The 16,594-nt window shown below is 38.0% G+C and overlaps 1 protein-coding gene across 1 annotated transcript in view; it reads left to right on the top strand.

Moving 5' to 3' along the window:
- Window positions 1-15,749, top strand: part of glce (glucuronic acid epimerase) — a 36,093-nt gene extending 20,344 nt beyond the window's left edge. The window contains exons 3-5 of the mRNA XM_015405012.1: window positions 2,401-2,646; window positions 12,583-12,875; window positions 13,595-15,749. Coding sequence (XP_015260498.1) covers window positions 2,401-2,646; window positions 12,583-12,875; window positions 13,595-14,326 — 1,271 coding nt within the window. The 3' untranslated portion in view covers window positions 14,327-15,749. The remainder of the gene's footprint in view (window positions 1-2,400; window positions 2,647-12,582; window positions 12,876-13,594) is intronic.
- The last annotated feature ends 845 nt before the right edge of the window (window positions 15,750-16,594 follow it).

The following is a 16,594-nucleotide window of genomic DNA, read 5'->3' as shown; positions in this document are numbered from 1 at the left end:
GCATCGTCTTTCCACCAAATAACAGAAAAGTATCGATAGTGGTATCGATAAAGACTCGGATCGATATGGAGTATCGATAAAGGTATCGATATCAATAAATATTAACGATCCCCATCCCTACTCTTGAGTACATACGTTTCAGGTACCCACATCTGGTTAAGACACTACATTGATACTTTGCTGCTACATTAATCCCACCTTAATCCTAATGTCAGATTATTTTCCAAAAAGACAGGAGAATATCTGCAGACTTGGCAGTCAGTTTAACATGGATTACTTTACTTCAGTGCAGTTCTGCTTTGCTGCTGTGTTGAAATATGACAGCCACAACTTAAATTGTTGAGGGAGATGCAAGTAACAAGACAGGCGGAGAGAAAAGTCTTCCAGGAGCATTGAAATAAATGTTTGTGGATCTGCATGCATATGAGTTTATCCTCTTTCTTGTCAGCATCGCTCAAATGGAGAAATACTCAGTCAGGTTTCAGATAACTTCACTACAGAAAATTTACACCAGAATGTTCACTTCTGATGTGCTGCATTGGTGTCTGATGTGCGTTTGTGTTTAAAAGTAAGGTTACAATCAATGTATGCTAAGTAACAAAGCTCGTATAACAGAAAGGCATAAATGTATCATATTATATCAATTTAATTTTAATTTTCTTTCTTCATAAATGTGAAAACACAGATGGATTATTCAGGAAGCAGTATAACTGAGTGGTGCAGTGGAACGATGTCGCTCCATCTGATCTGATGATATACAGCTGATGTAACACTTTGACAGAAATATCATTATGACTATTAAAAGGACCAAAAAAAAACATTTTCCTGCACAGAACTAGTTATTTGGATTGAAGGAAATGTGAATAGAGGTCAGAAACAGAAAGGCAGCTGAAAGCAGCAGAAAATTGTGTGGACTCATCCAATGCTGCTTTAAAATGCTGCTGACTGTTTGCGTTTAAGGAACTGATTCAGAACAACATCTCACTTACGTTTCACCCCAGAGTTCATAATAATTATCTGTTTTATTGCAGGCAGTACATTTTGCAGGTTATTTTAACTTAAGGTTTTTTTTTTTTATAGTTTTTTTCCCCCATTGGTTTTACAATTCATCTAAACAAGCATAGCCCTAACTGAATGTTCTGAAGTTTAATTTTATTTTGTTTGTTTTTTTCTGCGTTCGTTACCAGAAAGCTTAAAAAGTGTGTTAAAGGAAAGCTCTGTGTTTACACCTTGAAGCTTTCCCTCCCTGGTTCTTTTTCCTGAAAAGAGATCACTCAGGACAAACTCTTTAAATAACCCTTAATAATGTATATGTAGTGTTATTTTTGAGACATGACAACGGATTTTGATAGAAATTGTAATCTTACTAAAATCAGAGAAGTTGCTTAGAGTTATAGAAGACAGCTGCTTACCAACTGGGCTCACTTATCGTGAAGCGGCTAAGATAAACAGTTAAAGAAGCATTTTATACAACTCCAGTCTGCCACATCATTACATCATATAAGTTTGCAGATGAGGAGACCTCCATAGCTCCAGCCTTATCACAATATTACACTTTGTTTTTGGCTGAAGGACACCGCTCTCATTCCATTCCCAAATTTTTGCCACGTAGAAAATCAAGATAACTGTATATGCAGACAGAGGAACTGTCCTAATTAGATAAACTACTGGGGAAAACATTTGTTCTGACATGCAGCAGGCAGCTAATATTAGGGTGTAATAAACTCGCAAATCATCAATGATAATTATCTTAACAGGTGAAGGTTTTGGGGGTTTATTTAATCAACATTAGCATCGCGTTTTTAAGGAAAGGGTTGTAATATGGTGCATGAGTTGTAACATCTGTTTTGTTTTTTATAGATATAGCGATATGATACAATAAGTGAAGGATCAGTGTAGTTCGCATTTGCTCTAAAAGAGGTGGCACATTTTCAGGCCAATTTTATTATCTTCTTCTTAAATGGATGGATTTTATGGGGAACATGCATCCCGCTTGTCATAAGGTTTTAGAGAGCTATCTGTTCATCAGTAATTCTCCTGGCTGAGCTATTTCACTTTGCTGGGGGACAGCCTGCAGAGAAATAGAGCAGATTAGCTGAAATTTCACAGCATTATCCAATAGTTTGCCATCACTGGTGTCATTTTATTGCTTTTTTATGCTTTCCTTTTTAGTGCATTCTTTTTCTCTTTTAGAATGTATTATTGATGGGCTATCAGGTCTTGGGGTCGTTTTTTTTTTATTTTTTTATTGTGTTTATAAATTTATCTAAGAACAAGTTGAATGTTTTCAAATGAACTGAAATCAAACGTAGGATTTTTAAAAGGGATTTCTTATCTTTAGCTACATTCTCAGGCTCAGTTTTAAAACAATCCTTTCATGCTTCCTAATTTCCCACACAGGTGTGCCTCTCTCCACTCAGTGGGGCCCTCAGGGTTACTTCTATGCCATCCAGATTGCCCAGTACGGTTTGAGCCATTACAGCAAAAACCTGACCGAGCGTGCTCCCCACGTGGAGGTCTATGACACAGCCGAGGAGAAGGACAGCAGGGTCAGCACAGCATCCTGGGGTGTGCCCAAAGGTTGCAGCCTGAGTCGTGTTCATGACAAGACAAGATCTACCTCTGTGCGTCAGTTCAGCGCTCCAGGTATGTCATCCATCTATTTGACCAGATGGCCTCAGGGCAAGCAGCTTATCTCTGGTTAACTGTGGCTGCAGTCCGCTCGATTTGCAACTGTACCCTCAGGATAGACTGATGCTCTGCAGTGAACAATGGCCATAGTGGGAGAACTCTGCCTGTTATGGTTGACAGAAGAACTGCTGCATAATGACATTCCTAGAATCTAATGATTTAATCATCAGCAGGCTCTATATCACATATTAATCATGCTTTGTTCACTTAATCAGTGGGAAATATCCACCTGATGGGACAGGCTGTAATACCTCTAGTTAACATTGTTCAATCAGAGCATGAATACATGAATATAAGTGGCTGAAATTAGGGCTCCAGAAGCTAGATGAATAAAACTGCCATTATATGAGGACAATGCTGCAACATTATCTTCGACCATTAAAAGGTATAATCCTGTTTTGAATGTTAATGATTTTAAAAATGTTATTTTAGGTTGTTTTTAAAGTATAATAGTTGTTGGGAATTTTAATATTTCAATCAAATTTATGTTAATTACAGCCTCTTTCATATCCAATTCAGTTCAATTCGGTTTATTTATATAGCGCCAATTCTCAACACATATCATCTCAAGGCACTTTACAGTTCACCAGATCATAGAGTCAGATTGATTTAAAGTTTTCTATTGAGGAAAACCAGTTGATTGCATCGACTCATTGACTCGAAGTCAATCCCTCACACTAAGCATGCTTGAAGAGACAGTGGAGTGGAAAAACTTCCTTTTAACAGGAAGAAACCTCCAGCAGAACCAGGATCAGTGTGAGCGGCCACCTTCAGTTCAATTTCGATTCAGTTTATTTATATTTAGGGATTGTTGGCCTGGTGGTTAGAGCAGTGCGCTCGTGCTCTGAGATGGTTGCAAGTACCCAGTTCAATCCCCACAGCCTCCACTCTGGGTCCCATGCAAATCTAATATAAAACCACTGAACTATGAATCCTTTTTATGTCGGAAAAGTTAATGGTAAAATAGTGGGCTCTGTCTGGGAGAGAAACGGTTGAGCTGATGAGCTCTGAATGTCAACGGGATGAAAGGGAGCCCATACAGTTAGTCACAGTAGAAGCTGAGCTTTGCACAGGGGAGAAATATGACCAAGCACTGAAAACAGACCCAACTCTATCATCTATAATCTAAGGTGTAGATGGAAGGACCCCAGCTGTTATTTCTCTCCAGGATGGTGTACCTTATGAAGCATCTATTATGGGAAGAGCTGAAAGAACATTGTTAATGGTTGATTTTCAAATACTGCAGAATGGGAGAATAGAGCTAGAATTAAGCAGAAGGAGGCAAAAGGGTTTCCTGTCCTCCAGCAGCCTAAGCCTATAGAAGCATAACTAGAGAGATAACCTGAGCCACTCTAACTATAAACTTTATCAAAAAGAGTTTTAAGCCTACCCTTAAAAGTAGACAGGGTGTCTGCCTCACGAACTAAAACTGGTAGTTGGTTCCACAGAAAAGGAGCCTGATAACTAAAAGATCTGCCTCCCATTCTACTTTTAGAAATTCTAGAAACCACTAGTAAACCTGCAGATTGAAAGTGAGGTCGTCTGTTAGGAATATAAGAAATAACCAGATCTCTGATATAAGATAAAGCTTTGTAATTTTAGGCATTAAATGTGAGAAGGAGGATTTTAAAATCTATCAATGGTCCTACAGGAAGCCAATAAATAGAAGAATAAGGAAACCAAAGCATGTAATAGAATTATAAAAACATTCAAACATCAAACAATAAATTAGTTAAAAAGGAATGTGATATGAAAAATTCATAGCCTTACTTGACAAATGTGTTCTTAATTAGCTTTTGAAAAGGCCGTTAATGGCATAGAAAAAAAATATATATATAGATCATGAGAAAAGTGTGTTAGTCTGAAATTTGAACAATTTTAGTATTTTTAAATCAACCTATATCTTGATGCTGGTAACCAGCCTATACATGTACTTAATGGAAATGGTGTTATTTTTTTTAATCATAGAATGGATATATAACTAAATAGAAAAATAAAAATAAATGACAAAAATAACTAAATTGAAGTTCTTCAATGACTTCAGTCTGTGGCTCAGTTGGTATCTTAAGCTTCAGAGGAATTTGTTTTCTGAACATTAAATAACATCTCATCTAATGGGATCTAAGTTTCCGCTTCATAGTCACTTTAAGGCCAGCACAGCAGTTATAAATAAAATGCTTGACTATTCCTGCTTGAGCTTTAAAACATCTTCCTGGGCAATGAATATTAAAAAGTATATAACAGTGTCTCTCCCTAAGTACAGCAGTAATGCACTTTTTGAAGAAGGAAAGTTTCATCTCTTATAATAAAACTGACCGGAGCATTGCACCATCCTTGAAGCCATTTCAGAATGTTTCAACCCTGAGGAATCTAATATAATTCAGCAGCTTTTCTTCACATCATGGCTCATATGGAACTGACTAACCTGGGCGCTAAGCCTCTGGCAGACTATTTTCTTTGTTGTATGGTGTCTTCTAACTTTCACTACACAGCTTTCTGAATCGATGTTGAAATTTGAATGTTGCAAAGCTAGACTTTTAGGAGTTTAAACCTGCCTAATAGAGATTCAGACTAGTATAAATATCTGAATACCATGCCGATAAAAGGGCTTAGACTGTACTTTACTGTTATAACATCCAACACTGTACATTTACCAAAAAATCCTTCTTAGGGACTAATTGGAACACCTTTGTTTATGCTGCATTTGTGGTTTTAGCTGAGATTATAAACTGATAAAGGGATTATCAATATGTTGTTCATGTGTATTACATTGAGACTTGGGTCATTACAGCCCCCTTTAAGCCGGGCATACACTGCGATATTTTCAATAGCTGCACGCAGTTACAGCTCACACTGTACGATGAAACCGCAGGGTTTAAAAGTTCACAGTTCACTATGTATGTTCTCACACTGTGCGACCCGACACTCTGATGCAATCTACCTGCTCACACTGTACGTCTAAAAACCACGTCGGACTCAGCTCCGCAGTGAGATGGGGCTACTTAGATTCCTCTATCCGGGAGCCAAATGAGTAGTAGGAATATCAAGCTCACTAGAGTGAAACGTGCAATTTGTGCAATTTTGTGCTGAAAGCCCTAAAAAGAAAAGGCGACGACGTATTTGGACGAAAACATGGCTGAGCAAATGTGGCTACTGCGGTCTGTCAATTATACAGAAAGAACTCCATTTCATTCACAGCCCCGCCATGTCTGAGAGGAAGAAGAGTGCTTGTTTGTGCATGCCCACAGCTGTTTGCCCACAACGGCCGACTGAATTTCAGACATGTTTGATTTTTTTGCCGAACTCACGATTCCTGATCGGGAGGGAGTTGTGAGAGGCGGATCACCCCTCTTACCCTTTGTATACTACACAACGCACAATCAGGCTGAAAGTCAAAGATCAAAAAATTCAAAGAATCATATAGTGTATGCCCGGCTTAAGCAATGTATTTGGGAATTGAAACTATTTATTCAAAAGAAAAAAATTACCTAAAAAAGAATATTAAAATATTTAGTTGAAATTTAAAATCTTTAAAAAAAAAAAAGAAAATTGTTTTGCCAAAAAACTATTCTTTTCTCCTTCACATTTTAAGTACATTTTTACATCGGTTTGACTTTTGACAGAACAAAAAAAACTGCATGTTGCATCCTCAATAAAAAGGAAAACGATACAGATTAGGACTTATCTTTGGTCACTAGTAATCATTTATGGTGCAATGGCTATTGCCTAACTCATGACATTGTTCAATATGTTAGCCTGGATTTTAATTTGATATACTACATTATGAAATATTTATATTTTGTATTCCTTTTTAATTCTTGGACTAAAAGTTTGTTACGTATGCATCTATGATAATGGATTCTTCCACCACAACAATTCAATTAATTTTTTTTCCTCTTGCCTCCAGTCATACACTATTCAGTTATTATGTTGTCACAAATAAAGTCTACAATGTCTGGTTTATCCCTGGTTGGGCTTGCTATCAATAAATAGGACTTGACTGGCTATTTACTGTAGAGATTTGGAGTGTAGCTCAGTTTTACAGCTCTAACGTGACCAAAGCCATGAGACAGAGTTATTTCTGGAAGTGGGAGAAAGTCAAAATCTTTTTACCCAGAGCTGACTGTGAGCAGGCTTTATTCTCCTCTTATCTCCTGCTGATATTTCCAGGACACACTCTCTCTCCCGCTCTCTCTTTCTGTTGAGCTGCCATCTCTATTATATTCCCTCCCTTGTCCTTATTCTCCAGATTTCGGCTGCTCATCATTACCACTTTCTTTTCATTTCACCACTCAGTATCTCCTCACCTCCCCCCCACCCCAGTTCCACTCTCAGGTCAAGTCGTCCTCGTGGCATTCTTTCCTCAAGATCATCTTGTTTTCATCACTTCTCAGCTCGCCCCCCACAGCCTCCCCCCGTTCGTCATTAATCTTCCCCATCTACCCCAGATTTCTGTCAGTCTTCCTCTGCTGTTTACGCATTTCCACCCACTTACCATCCCTCTGTACCCTTTTACTTCATCGAATCATACTGATGCCCTTTTCTCCTCCTTCGTCAAAACTTTCTGGTTTTCTTCCTGTGCTGTCAGTTTTTCTTTCAGTCCCTTCACCTCCCTCCCTTTCCAATTTGAGTCCTTTTTTTTCTTTCCTCTTCGCTGTATCTAGGACACGGCTGTTGAACAATCTCTCAAAGCCTCTGACAAGTGGATCAATTGTCTGTCCCCTGATAATAACCTGCCATCTACCATCCACACATTCCTTCACAAATGCTCTCTACCATTGAGCCCCTCTTATTTTCTCACCCAGTGTGTTTGGTTGATGCTTCAGAGTAACATTTTGTGCCAATCATGATCAAGTGTATTCATACAGTTGCAGAAAAACAGCTTTTACCCCTGCTTGTGTATGAAGGTACTCTGCCAGTATGTCCATGCTGCTTGCAAACTCTGCATTATTGTTCACTTCTGTCCGCAATATAGAAAAAATCTGCTCTAGGCCAAATAAAGTCCCAGAAAGCAGGTGCATCATCCAGGTCTTTAGAGCAGCGATCGGTTAAATACAGGAATATGCTGCTAATCTACCAACGGCTTTGGCTGGTGTGGCCCAGTTTTGAATAGCTACTCACTCTTAACACCACTTTAGCCCTACGGTCTGAACTCTTTGGTTCATGGATGATCTTATTCTAAGGTTTATGCATTAACAAAGAAAAATCTGCCTTACTAATCTTCTGGTTTATGGCTGCACATAGAAAATTGACTAATCTAAAACAAATTTTTCAATGGGGTCTTACGGCTTATGTTGACAAACTTTTACGGATATTCTAAGTACAATGGTAGGTTTGTGTGCTTCTCAGTACTAAACCCTGCTTTGTCCCACTTGCTGGACCGCTAAATGTGAGGCAGCGGGTGTAAAAACAGTTTGTTTATACAACCCTGACAGCGCTGTAGCTGGATGAACAGTTTACAGTGAAGATGACATCAAAAACTGTAATACTGGGTTACATGCGTGCATCAGATCCCTTGTGCGTCATTAAGCAATCTGAATCCAGCACAGGAATGATGCAGGCTGCCGCTATCAATAAACATTAAATCACTGTGGGAAAATACAAGCTTTATAGGAAAGAGATGGAGTTCAAATTTGTATCTATTTGCCAAAGCAGCAAAAAAATTCTTGTTGTTTGGCCCCAAATAGGAAACATAAGGGGAGTTTAATCCAAGCTGCTGAACCAACACTCTACTAACAAATGCTCTTGATTTGATTCAGATCACAATACTCTTTTCTGTCCCCTTTGAGATAACTTATACACCATTTGTTTAATGGGCTTTACATTTTTAAATGCAAAATCAAGTTTTTTTATTTTTGTCCTATAATTTGATATGCTTTAAAATACTATAAAAATGTCATTTTCTCCTGTGTGACATCAGTGAAGTTTTATTTTTCTTGCAATGTAAGGAGATCAAATAAAACTGGATTCATTGCTTGACTCCAAAGTAGAAAGGGGGAATTGCCTAAGAAATGGTCAGCAGGGTTTCTCCCAACAGCCTGGATCCAGAGTTTCCATGGCAACCTGCTGTAACTTGTCAATGGGAGACAATCTTCCCCATGGCTTCTTGTACTACTTGGGCTTTGAGTTTGTGAATGGTTCACAGATACAGGACAAACTGAACCCTGTTGTTTTTGCATGCACAATTGGAAGTTTGTTGCCGGCTCAACTTGGAGACAAAGCAATGGGAGCAAGTCAAAAACTCTCCTTTCCAGGTAGACCAGATATTTCATGTTACAAATATTACAAATACAGTGAGATATGCCGTGTTCTGCAAAATATATACATCATATAATATTTTATTATTAACTCCAGTAAAATATAAAAATACACCTGACCATCCTTTAAGAGCCGTATTTATAAGATTTGTAACACAAATGCGTGACATGTATGGTATTCAGCGAGTTACGATTGATTAAATACTTTGATACTTCATTGATCCTACCGTATAGAATTACACTGAGGGGAGCGGTCAGCCGCCCCAAGATGGTGTCAGTGAGGGGTTTATTTATATACATGATTATGGTCCGGACCACTGATTCAGACACCGGAGTGGGGCTAACCATTCATAACGCTGCTAACAAGTATGATCTTTAGATCCTTAATTACAAGATTAGCAGCAGGCACTGTTACTTCTGTTGCAGGTTGTTAAGTTTTTGTGTTGGGGCTTGTGTTTTTGACCTTACACCTCTGGGCCACCGTAGAAAACAGATAGGCAACACATGTAGAATTATTTAATAGCTAAAGTTGAGACAGATTAATGGATTTTACAAATAATAAAAATACATTAGATTTACATATTTTCAGGCTATATAAACTCATTTTCTAGCATATTTTTCCCATTCTACCAGTGTTTAAATAATACACTCATATGTACAATCATAATTAGTTTTTTCATCTTCCATCTGTGCTCACCTTATTCAACTCCTTAACGGTCAGTTCATGCTTTATCTTCCTTGTTTAGGATAGTTTTCCTCACTACTGACAGTAGTATATTCTACAACCGAGTATTATGGGCAGGCTAGAGAATTTTTTTTTTTTAAATACGAGCAAGTCATAACGTTATGAGAATAAGGTCATAATATTACAAGAATAAAATCATAACATTACGAGAATAAAGTCATAAAATTACGAGAATGAAGTTGAAAAATGACGAGAATAAAGTTGAAAAATTATGAGAATAAAGTCATCATACCGCAACCCATTTCAGAATGAAAGCGTTGAGATTTAACCAGCATATGACGGCTGACCATCACCACCAAACAGCAACCTGAGTCCACTTTGACATACTGCCCAATTTGATGCTGGTGTGCTAAAAGATTTCCTTTTTTGTCAAACCGATGCCAAAGTATAACTTCACATAAAAAGAATTTTACAATTATGTAATATATGTAATATAATTTAAAATATGACTGTATTCTCATAATATTATTGCTTTATTCTCATAATATTGAGACTTTATTCTCGTAATTTTAGGACTTTATCCTCGTAATATTACGACTTTATCCTTGTAATACTGCAACTTTATTCTCGTAATATTACAACTTTATTCTCGTAATATTACGACTTTATNACTTTATTCTCGTAATATTACGACTTTATCCTCGTAATATTGCGACTTTATTCCTGTAATTTTACAACTTTATTCTCGTAATATTACGACTTTATTCTCGTAATATTACGACTTTATTCTCGTAATTTAAAGTTTTTATTCTCGTAGCGATTTCAATTCGCGAATTTTTAAAAAAAGCCCGGCCCTAGTACTCTGTCCTAATATTCCACAAGTATCCAATTTATTTGTTAAAGTTATGAAAGTTTTGTATCCTAAATGCATAATTTAAATTTTTAAATCAAGCAAAATTGGGGTTTTAAAACCTAATAGCATTACTTTATTAATCTCTTTCCAATAATTTTTTACTTTTTAGGCATTTTTGACATTTTTCCAACAATATTTTCTCCAACTGTTGGATTTGGTGCTTCTCCACTCTGATTTACACATCTGCTTCTATTCTTCGTCTGTTATGAGTAGGGTGTCCCATCATCTTATATTAAGTGTGCAATGTCTAATTATCTTATTTTAAGAGGAAAAAAGTTTTCATTCTATTGGTAGATTATTTTCTGTACCAACCATCTCCATTGGTTTAAGGGCAAGAGGCAGAAAAAGAGTATATCCTTGACATGTCACTAGTTGAACAGAGATGTGTATTTACTCTAAATAAAATAAAAGAAACTATTTCAAGTACTCATTGTTGCTTTGAACTGATTGAAATAATGCAACAAATGAAATAACACTTGGATTAGAGGCTGTTATCTGTAGAAAACAAGCAGTCTCATGTAACGTCCTAGAAAATACTTAAACCAAAAGACAGATTGAAACCTTAAAAATCAAAGGATAAAAGATCATTTCTTTGGTGAAGAATTTCTAAGAACTGTGAAGATGTGAAAAAAGCAGAGGTCGTGAATAAATGATCACATGAACGTTTTCATCACCCGTTTATTTATCACGCTTTTTGGCCACATGATGTGCACAGCCGGTCCTAACTCTGCGTATGTTTTAAGATCTCTTTATCACCATCGTACCCCTGCCCAGTTTGCGCTGACGTATTCCCAGCAGCGTGTCATTTCTGTTTCCCAACTGATTGCTAAACAGCCACAGAGCTGAGCGGTGGAGGTGGAATCTCGTCTGTATTCCCTGCCCATCCTTTATTGATGGCAGAGTAATCACAGGGCCAGAGTACAAATCCACTTACCCTCTGCTTTGCCTTAAGTAATGGATTTATGAGTGCATTAAAGAGCCGTAGTCATCCAGAGGCCCCTGCCAGACTGTCTCTGTGCTCATTCTCTTGCTGATCGACTGTCTTTGTGTCTCGGTCGGACTCATAAGCTTCTGCCCTCCCAGCTTCTGTCATGCGAGATCCCTCTGTCTTCTGATTCCCAATTGTCTGCTCTCTGTTGCCTCATTTTCACCCTCTCCAGACTTTGGCTGGCTTCAGCAGTGTTTGTGTGACCCTTCATTCCATTAGCCTCCTTCTCCTTCACTTTTGAATCCTCTCATCTTTTATCGTCTGGGGAGCCCTGATTAGGCAGAAGAATCTTTTTCATTTTCTCCTTGAAGACCAAGGAGCTCGGCCAACAGAGGGCTGCCTCTAGAAAAAGTTTGAGCTTTAGGGGCTTGAAGGGAAGTTGGCACCAACTTATCCGCCTGAACTAAACCGACTTTAAAGCAATTCGCTCGGCGCAGAGCATGAGCATGAAAACTGAACTGTGGGCTCTGCAGGGAAGAAATGTAAAAATGCAGCTGGAAAAGTTACAACACTGCCTCGCATTCACTCCAGCAGATTTTATGTGTTTCTTTTTTGCTCTTCAGCCCTTTTTCTCACATACTCTTAATTGATCTCAGTGTGCAGGGACACATCTGCAGTGCATATCCCTTAAGAAGCTTGTCTGCGTGCGTGTGCACGCTGGGCTTTACCTCCTTTTATGTCCCACACACACAGCAAAGCACTTGATATGGGGGATAATAGTACAAGACACCTGCTGGTAAAGACGGAAAGGTTTTGACCATAAATTATTTCTAAACCTGCTGAATTTCTTTTTTTATCTTCTGCTAGTGGGAGGAGTATTTGCTCCACTAGAAGAAAGATCATATAAATAAACCAAGAAAGGAGAGTGCATTAAAAGATGCAGATAAAAGAGCTTGGAGTCAGTCTGCTGAAAATAGCCTTTTAGAATTTGTTAGAAGCCTTTTTACATAAGTCAAGTGAGGTTAGTGTGTGTGTGTTTAGTAAAATCTCAGCTAATTCTGTCTGTCTTTGACACCCTTTCTGTATCACTCCCCAACACTTCTCACAGAGTCCTCAGAGGGCATTTCTCTGCAGCTGGGCAACTTGAAAGACTTCATCCTCAGCCTGGACTTAAAGTTCACCTCCAATGGCAGCGTGTCCGTCGTCCTAGAAACCACAGAGAAGGGGCCGCCCTACACCATCCACTACCAGACCAGCACGCAGCTCATCGCCTTTAAAGACCATGACATCACCTACGGCATCGGGCCTCGCTCCTCCTGGAGCACGTTGACCAGAGACCTGATGACCGATCTCAGGAAGGGAGTCGGATTGTCAAACACTAAGGCTGTCAGAGCTACAAAGGTTGGTTTTTTTACCCAAACTTCACCACTTAAATGATGAAAACTTAAGTTATTATTATAATCCACAATCTTTTGTTTTACAAAAAGAGAAACTTTGTTGTATAAGTATTTTTTAATAACTTACAGAATACAAAAGTATGAATGAATGTAAGTTTTCAAAACTTTAAAGTATGGAATATATGCATAATATTTTACATCGTAGGAAGCCCTTATTTGTGAATTTGTAGCAACAAAGTCTGAGTATTGAGTACATTAAATAAGAAAACAATGGGACAGTAAACAAAAGCAGGTCTCAGTTAAGTCAGAGAAATTATAATTTTTTTCTAAAACAGCTTTTAGTTTAAATGTAATAATGGGAAAATAAAGTTGAATGTTGTTTTATAAGTGAATGTATTACCTAATTTGTCAGAGAGTAAATATTATTAATAATGATAGTAAAGTCAACTGCGATTTTCTCCTTTTCTTTCCTAAAAATGTAAAGAAATCCCTTCTTTCTTTGAAGGATACTATAAAAGAAAAAAACTCAGTGAACATGTGTTGTTAATAAAATGAGTTTTTTTTTCTAAGCATTAATTTCTGAGTCTAATTTGACTTTGATAATTGTACAGTTATAAATAATGAAGTTGTTTACATGTATTTTATATATATAAGAGATGCAGGATAGGATGATTAAATTAGCACTTGACTCTTTCATGACTTTTTGTCTGCTTTTCCTCTCAGATCATGCCCAGACGGGTGTTGCGGTTAGTCCTGCATGGGCGGGGCTTTGTCGACAACGTTACCATCTCCACCACTGCCCACATGGCTGCCTTCTTCGCTGCCAGCGACTGGCTGGTGCGCAACCAGGACGAGCGAGGCGGCTGGCCCATCATGGTCACCCGAAAACTGGGCGAGGGCTTCCGGCCCCTGGAACCTGGCTGGTACTCGGCCATGGCTCAGGGCCAGGCCATGTCCACCCTGGTGAGAGCCTACCTCCTCACCAAGAACCATGCTTACCTCAACGCTGCCCTCAAGGCAGTAGGACCATATAAGGTGCCTTCAGCGCAGCACGGAGTCAAAGCGGTGTTCATGAACAAGTACGACTGGTATGAAGAGTACCCCACCACCCCCAGCTCGTTCGTCCTCAACGGCTTCATCTACTCCCTGTTGGGGCTTTACGACGTCGCTGAGACAGCAGGGGAGATTCTGGGCAGAGAGGCAGGTCAGCTGTTCAGCCGCGGCATGGAGTCTCTAAAGGCCATGCTGCCCCTCTTTGACACGGGGTCCGGGAGCATCTACGATCTGCGTCACTTCATGTTGGGCACGGCGCCCAACCTGGCCCGCTGGGACTATCACACCACGCACATTAACCAGCTGCAGCTGCTGGCATCCATAGACAACGCTCCCATCTTCAGGGATGTGGTGAAGCGCTGGAAAAACTACTTAAAAGGGATTCGTGCCAAGCACAACTAGTGGAAGTCAGCAGATTTTACCTCCGTGTTTAGAAGAGAATCAGTGTTTAGAAAGTAAGAACAAATCAGAAGATTTCATAAAGAGGCGCGTGCACACGTGTGTGTGTGAGTGTGTGTGTGTATGAGTGAATCACTACTGTTTGACGGCCTGAAAGATGAGTTGCTATACTTTATGCGCACTGTTGCAGGTTTGACATTTTCTGTTATGTTGACTGCTGCTCAACTGTTTCTGCGTCTCTGTAATTATTATTACAGACCTAGTTTCAGTGCGAGAGTGTGAAGGGTGTTTTCATATAAGATATACGCAGAAAAGGAACGTTTTTGACTTGCTTTGATTCATCTACTTTTCTTTCATTATGATAAGTTTACTGAAGTAAACTGTGAAAATCTGAGAGTGTTATAAACTAAAAAAAGGTTTTGCTGAAAGAGGCTCATCATAAAAAAGATGGCGCTTAAAAATCACTGCATCTGTGTTTGCTCATGATTTATTTCACCTGCTTTTCATAATTATGATAAACAATCCCACGGAAGGATTATCTCAAATATTCTTTCCCCAATTTTTCTTTTTTTTCTTTTTTATTATAAAGATATGGAATAGACTTCTAATAAATGAGATGAAGCTGACTTAAAGACAATGGAGGCAGCAAAAGTGTGCCTGGTTTCTTGGAGATAAATGCATCAAGCTTCAATCATGCTTGTAGACACTGTTGTTACCAGGAAACCATTCTTAGCTGCTTTTCCTGGTTTTAATAGGCCACAAAAACGGCAAACCAGACTGCAGACAAAAAAAAAACACCCTCTGCATCAATTTGAGTTTACCTTGGAAAGTTAAATGATTCTGTGCTGAATCAGTTTGAGCACCGATGTGATTGCAACTAATCACAAATCAGGAGGAAAAATGTGAACGGAACCTTTTTCAATCAATGAGCACCGCAGCACCCTCCGCTTTTATATACACCCCGGCTAAAAATGCCTAAAAAAGCCTTCATTTAAATCTGTCCGCTCTGCATGTATAATCCTATTCTTTTTCTGCTTTTTTTATTTTTACCGGCTAAATTTGTGTTCAAAAACCTTCCTAAAATCGGCCGTTAGTAGGGTTGGACAATTATTCAACATTATGATCTTGCAATATAACTTTATTTATTACTGATGACATGACATTTACAATATTTTAATTTACATAACAGTCTATGATTACAGCATGTGTCACTGATTGATGTCTGGGTTTTATCCTTTTTGTTTTGAAAGCTGAAATTTCTAAACACTTACATTGAAGGAGTTTTATTAACTTGGTAAAATAATTGTCATAAGTTCACTGCAAAAACGATCTACAAATAAGTAATCATTTCTTAAATAAAGTGCATTTACTCTTAATTTGAGCAGGTAGATGAGATTATTAACCAATTAAATTATATTTTTTAACTCTTAAAATAAGATAATTAGATAATTCAATTGCTTTTTCTTATTTGAAATGTAAAATGTCTTGTTTTCATGGCAAAGTGTCTCACTTACCTCCTCAATTCATGGAAAAAATTGAACTCATTTTAAGACAAAATGACTGCAGTGTTTATTCTTGGCAGTCTTTCTAAAGCTGTTATTTTTCTGTTAATGGTATCAAAAATGATTGTACCAAATGAAATGAAGAAATATGTGATACATTCTTTCCATCCTCCTCCCTTTGCTTGGTTGCAAGATGATCTCTGCCTTCATTTCATCACAGCTGCAGTAAAGTTGAACATTTTACAGATACAGTAGGTCTGGACTAAATGATTCCAGTTTGGTAGAGAAGCAAAGAGAATATTGTAATAATGTTCTAATTTAAAGTTTAAATATGTTAAAATATGTTTAAACTTTAAAAAAAAAGTAAAGATGGTTTTTCTATTGCTAGGGATTCCAGAAATTGCCAATCCTCTTGATTCTATGGGCTCAAAATAACGGTTGGATTACTCCTAAAAATTTCAGTGTGAATTTATGCAACATGCAGATAAGGAGGGATTCATTTTGGATGTTTTATGTGTGTCTTTACTAGGGGTGTCTCTAAATGTGTGAGGGATTTAACTCAGGAAAAGCACAGATCTAATCTAAATCTAAAATGTGTGATACCTTTTTGTTTTTTTAAGGGTGCAGGTAGAACCTAGATTGGATTTGACTGCAGATGGAAACAGTGCTCCCATCACATATTGATGTTTATCCAGGAATTTTTTTTTAATCCAGTAGATTATCTCATTACATTTTTAACAATTGAAACAATTGCGTTTACCTTGAGGAG

Source organism: Cyprinodon variegatus, unplaced genomic scaffold, assembly GCF_000732505.1.
Source record: "Cyprinodon variegatus isolate N-32 unplaced genomic scaffold, C_variegatus-1.0 Scaffold1942, whole genome shotgun sequence".
Classification (NCBI taxonomy): domain Eukaryota; kingdom Metazoa; phylum Chordata; class Actinopteri; order Cyprinodontiformes; family Cyprinodontidae; genus Cyprinodon; species Cyprinodon variegatus.
This window is presented reverse-complemented; position numbering and strand designations above follow the sequence as displayed.